The sequence below is a fragment of the Patiria miniata genome, unplaced genomic scaffold (assembly GCF_015706575.1).
Source record: "Patiria miniata isolate m_02_andy unplaced genomic scaffold, ASM1570657v1 HiC_scaffold_13, whole genome shotgun sequence".
NCBI lineage: Eukaryota > Metazoa > Echinodermata > Asteroidea > Valvatida > Asterinidae > Patiria > Patiria miniata.
The window spans coordinates 8301624-8307685 of record NW_024037051.1 but is presented as its reverse complement, the minus strand read 5'-3'; the positions used below and the strand labels follow the sequence as shown (position 1 = coordinate 8307685).

Genomic DNA, 6062 nt, shown 5'->3' with positions numbered 1-6062 from the left:
TTGTAAATTTCAGGGTTTGCTTTGGAGATAAGATTGATTTTGGCAGGATCAGATTAGTCGGGAAGTTTTATGAAACGCACCACAGCTGTTCGTCATCAACAGAGGAGGACGCCCTCCCGTATGTCCGTTCGTCACAAAAATCTAATCCTCTCAGCAACGATGCACGTACGCGATACGCAAACGTCGCATGACGTCATAATACGCACACGCATCCCGTACCTGCACGGTTTTCTAATGGTCCCTATTATTCGCGAACATTCTAACGTGACGTGAACAAAAACCGGTACCGGGGTAAGTCATTGCAAATATTTCCGCAAAGTTTTGCTTTTATTTTTGGGGTTGAGTCTCATTAGCCTTCATCGAGTCGAGTCGAGTCATTCTGATGAGGGACTCGAGTCGAGTCGAGTCATTTGCTCGCAGTGACTCGAGTCGAGTCATTTGCCCTTAGGGACTCGAGTCGAGTCGAGTCACCAAAAATCGTGACTCGAGTCGGACTCGAGTCGAGTCATTGACTCGAGTCATTACAACTCTGATATCTATACACCTGTCGGTCGGTGATGATCGAGACGCCAAAAGAGAGGACGGCCCCTATGGGCGTTCGTAGAACACGTTTCATCGTATATTATGGATTGATGGTGCTTAGCTTTACCGTTTGTATTACACAGAAGAAAAAGGACTTTCTGTAAATAATGATAATAACACATTCTTCATACATAATTTGCGTTTATGAACTGTCAATAATGAAAAGTACATGTAAGATTGAAAGATGAAGATCAGCTAAAAACATGAATAAATATTTTAGTCAATTAAAGATATACATGTTTACAATAATAACACTCCATTTTTTAACAGATATTTTCATGATCTCTGCTCTGGTCTGTCAAACCAAGTTCATCCAATCAGAGTATTTGAGAGAGAAACTCGGCACTCTGCCTATTCTCATCCATACTGTAGCAGTACACAGATGTACTAAAAAGAACAACAGGATATTCCAATAGCTTTTTCTCACGTGCTGCATCTCTTTGGAATTCCTTGCCTGGTGCTTGTTTCCCTCCAACCTATGATCTGTCCTGTTTCAAGAAGAATGTTAATTCCTACCTTCCGCCTTCCTGAGTACCTACTCTTCTTTTAATTTTTTGCTATAACCCTGTACATTATACGTAAAGGCATAATAACACTCTTGACTAATTCATTTTATTCAGTATTATACATTTCATGAAGCAGATATTTTCATGGTCACTACTCCACTGTTCTGTCCAAACTCGGCACTCTGCCTGTTCTCATCCATACTGTAGCAATACACAGATGTACTAAAAAGAACAAAGGGATATTCCAATAGCTTTTTACCATGTGCTGCATCTCAATGGAAATCCTTGATTAATGCATGTTTTTCTCCACCTACCATCCGTCCTGTTTCAAGAGGAATATTAATTCCCACCTTCAGTTAACTGAGCTGAGTAACTACATGTACTCTTCTTTTAATTTATATTGTAGCCTGTACCTGGAGTGGCTCTTAGTCTTGTTTAGGGCGAATATGCATACAAAATGATACCTCGCAATCTAAATCTTTGCACTTTTTTTTAGCGGAGGCCACCGAAACAGAGTAATAGTCTTTTCAAGAAGAATATATTGGATCTTGTCATTGGAATAAGCTCTGCAACTACTGAGTTAAGATGCTTTAAATGCTTTAAAGAATTACTTAACAGTTGGCATACAGGCAATTGCATAAACACTAACAAATATAAACACCAATTTTCATACTTTACTATCATAGTAGGTCACAAAATGATGATAGAAAAGTGTGCGAAATACAAATAAGGTAATATTCTAGTCTTCCGAAAGCTGTATAAGTATTTGAATTCACAAAATGACAGAAACAAACCCATTGAAACACATCATCTCCGGCAAGAATGATTGTTACCATTCAGATTTTTTTCCAGAGTTTTGACTCTCGAGTAGAGGTTCTTAAAATTTCAGTAGAAAACTGCGTGTGTTTTTCACGGGGTTTGCTTTGAAACAGTCTCTCGAATCTAGTTGATGGGTTCAATCCCAGTTTTAACATTTGACTACTAATTCAACTTTAAAAGGTACTGGTTATATACATAAATTCCACAAAACAGATTAAGAGGGTACACAAAATTGAAAACATGCCATCATAGAAATATATGCAGCGATAACTCTCAAATTTACATGCACAATACACTGTACTTCAAAACGTTTCCTCATCGTGCTTGAATTTCCTTGCATCTTGCAGTTTGAGCATTGTTTTTTAAATGACTTGATTTCTCTTTTCTTGATTGCATCATTTAAATTAAGATATTTTACTGGTTTATAGTAAAATATCAATACAAACAATCAATGTCAGAAATATATGTAGACTGTACATGTACATCCTAAACATTGCCACTAACTGTATGTATGTTTAATTAAATTGCTATGTTGTGTGATTTTAGTACGATTTATTTTGACATAAAATTTATTCCAAACATCATGATTTTTAGTCCAAGTATGTACTCTTTACGATTACAACGATACTACATGAGACTTTGAACACTAAACTGTCATTTACGTCAAAATTCTGAACATGTCACATAGCGTCTGCATATTTTTATTTGAGTTCAGACATTGAGACATCCAATGTTTCGACCGAGCGTGTGTTCCGATTCTTTTTGTCGGGTTTGTCTACAGAGTTACTATTGCTAGTGGGTCCAGGCGTGCAAGCCGAGTAAATCGTGTACAGGTACGGATTAAGTGAGGAGTTGATTGGTAAGATAAATACAACAATCCAACCATACATATCGGCTCCTATTTCAATCGTGTTAGTCTGAGAGAGAATTCCCATGATGATCACCGGCATCCAGCAAGCGAAATCCGTACCTACGATCACCGCCATCTTGACGGCCATTTTGATTTCGCGGTTTCGGTGAGCGCTCTTTCTTACCAGCTTACTCGACCTTTTAACACTGACAAATATGGCAACGTAGCAACAAAAGACGACCAAGAAGCAAACCAGATTGACGCCGAGAAACAGAACCACGGACAGGATCCAGGCGGGTTTCTTGTCAGTACCAACATTAAGAGTAAGTTGTTGGCTTCCTAGGGGATTGTTGGTGTTCAATTCAGCTTGGATGCTGTCAGCCCCGGCCGCTTTGGTGGTGAAAGGTAGTCCTATGCAGACATCAGAGAGTCCATACAAATCAGAATCTGGTCGAACAGAGAATGTGGGAACAACGCTCAAGCAAACAGCCACAAACCAAAGTGAACATACCACAATTTTTGTCGATCTGTCCCGGAGGTGGATACCACTGAATGGAAACACAATGCACAGGAAGCAATCGATGCTGATGAGTGTCACGAAAAACACCGACGCCTCACTGGACAAGACCGATATCACCCCAGCTATCTTACACACCACACTGGATCGCCAGACGGTAGCAGTACGGAAGTATGCCTCGCCATAAGAAAGATCAGCACCTGCTATCATTAGCATGTACACACCCATCATGAAATCCGAAATTGCCAGATTCAACACCATAAATGAATGTGTCTTCTTACCTCCTCTACCACCTGCGCCTTTAATCCTCCAAATGATAACCACTACATTACCAAAGAGGGCGCTCAACCCCAATACCCACAATGCCACCCGCAACACGTGGTTCTGCAAAAGACTTCCGCACAGGTTCAGTGGTGGTTGCAACTCGGTAGTACGGCAGTCTTCTTCAACCGAGAAATGTTCCAACTCGGCTAAATCACAGCATAAACGGTAGTCGTCAACGTACCTATAAAGCGAAAAGAATTGAAATCAAAAGGCTTTTATATCTTGTCACGAAACACCTGGTCAACAGGGAACTAGTAGGGGTGCACATCGGTAAATAGGCCTAAATCCTTCCGCCGAGCTCAAAAATAAAAGTTATACACTAAAAATATTCTATATTAGAGAGTTCTGAGAGCCATAAAATCGGGCAATTGAAGAGATATGGCAATGAACCTCTGGCTTAGACTTGGGGCTGCCCATTCTGAGCAGTTTGGATGCAATATGGCTCGAGAGTGGCGGTACTTTGCCATGTTGCGGAGGGATCGTTATCTTAAAATAGCTACTTTTCCGCTTTGGGGAATATAGGCCTAGGGGTCGTCTTCTTTGGGTGACAATATCTCAAAAAGTCAATGGTCAACCCACCAAAAAATTATAAGAAAATGAAAGATAACATGTTGATCATTATTCTCCTGTGCAGCTTTAATAAATACCTGTGAGAGTTCCGAGTATTTTTTAAAGAATTTTGAAGTATGGGCATTTAGCACTAGTGTCTATGGGAATTTTAATACAAGGTTGCACCCGTAGGCATAAGAAAGCAGTACAAGTTTACCGTCATAAACACACCAGATAACTGGAATTACAGTGAGGATAACATCCATATTTTGTAAGTGGATCTAAAGAATTGAAAGTACATGTAGTTAATTAAATATATTTACTCACACAGTTTGCAGAGACTTTAACTCCTGAAACGCTCCCTTTTCCACCTCGATAAACATGTCGCCTCGTAGTTTGGTTATGATCACACTATGAAAAATATTGAGAAACCAAAAAGACACCATTCATTTCATATGTTTGTAAATTCCGCTTGCATACCGGTATCGCCTTGCATCGGATACAAAGAAAATTACAATTGGTGTTTTTTATGGAGTTAGTATTTAATAAATTCAAAGAATCCTAAGGACTTGTATTTTTTAGCAAGACGGATTTCGAAAGGACGTGTAAGTATTTATGATCTTTATCAACGTTTCTGATTTTCTAATTGAAAATGTAGACCCATTCTCGAATTTCATAACGTAGAATTTTCAGTTATAGATTACACACTTTCAGTATAGCATCAACTCAAGTCCATGTGTTGATATATCAGGATTTTCTTTTTCGAATCGGAAGCTTTCTCAATACATTCCACAAATTGTACACGACTTTATTCTCGACTCGGCTAAACTAACTTGAAAGCGAAGTAAATTCTTCATTTTGCAATAACATACAAGTTCATTACAAGGTATAAACATCAGTAATTCCTCTGGTGAATAATTAAAAATTTGTGATTTAAACATAGACCTATCCCAATGTTTAAAAAATAATGAGATTGAAACTTGGAACGCCTCTTATCAAGAAATAGTATGGCATCATCCCATTTAACAGTTTACAATGTATAAAACTGATTCAGGGAACTCGAACCAAAAATGGCGTCCTTGTGGATAAGGTCTTCGATTCTAATTCAGGAAAGCAAACCATAATGGCGCAGTTAAGACTATGCAAACGTAAGAAGGAAGCAATTCTCTTACAGTGTTTCAAGATTTGACAGTCCCAGGAAAGCAGACGCAGAAATAGACATGATGGGAACATTTACCATCATCCTGTACGGAAATGAGGAAAAAGAAAAAAAAAAGTCAACATGGCACCTCAATCTCTGAGGCGACAAAAGTTGGAGGGATTTAGTGGGCAGAGTTATGTTAACATGTGCAATGAGCTGAGAGCCACTCGAACAAAAATATCTGCATGTACCATTACACATCACGTTTGGTCTTGCAGATGGCAAACTTGGCCTAGTGGTAATGATAGAATAGAAAAGAAAAGGACAGCAGTCAGTAATTGAAAAGTGGCGTACCGTCCCTATCGAAGAAAAGTTACGTCTCTCCCTTCAAATAAATCGAATAAAATGAAAGTGCCACTTACAATGTTTCGAGTTGCTCCAATTCGTAAAAGATGGGCGAATCAATCATTGTTATATTGTTGTTAGAAATATCCCTGTGGGAAGAAAAACACGATATTCAACTAAGTATATTGATGATTCATCGGAGGTGCCTGTGCATTAATTATGTCCGTAAACTAACGTGCAGGCGGACAACCAACTGTTGTTCGTGCGCGTAACACCCCTTAACATCACGTCACCGATGTTATCTCGAATGACCTCGGATCATTGAAATACCGAACTGGCTTATTGGACAACATTTCACAAGCTGCGTTGACGCGATTAATTCCACCGCGATATTGACGCATAGACAAAGCCATCGAAGATACAATGTAC

At 39.1% G+C, this 6062-nt stretch overlaps 1 protein-coding gene across 1 annotated transcript in view; it reads right to left on the bottom strand.

Annotated features, from left to right (window-relative positions):
• Window positions 1-706: 706 nt before the first annotated feature.
• The window catches only part of LOC119721553, a 35075-nt gene continuing 29719 nt past the window's right edge, over window positions 707-6062 (bottom strand). The window contains exons 23-26 of the mRNA XM_038191633.1: window positions 5711-5782; window positions 5320-5391; window positions 4475-4558; window positions 707-3779 (exon numbers count right to left, since the gene is read on the bottom strand). Coding sequence (XP_038047561.1) covers window positions 2609-3779; window positions 4475-4558; window positions 5320-5391; window positions 5711-5782 — 1399 coding nt within the window. The 3' untranslated portion in view covers window positions 707-2608. The remainder of the gene's footprint in view (window positions 3780-4474; window positions 4559-5319; window positions 5392-5710; window positions 5783-6062) is intronic.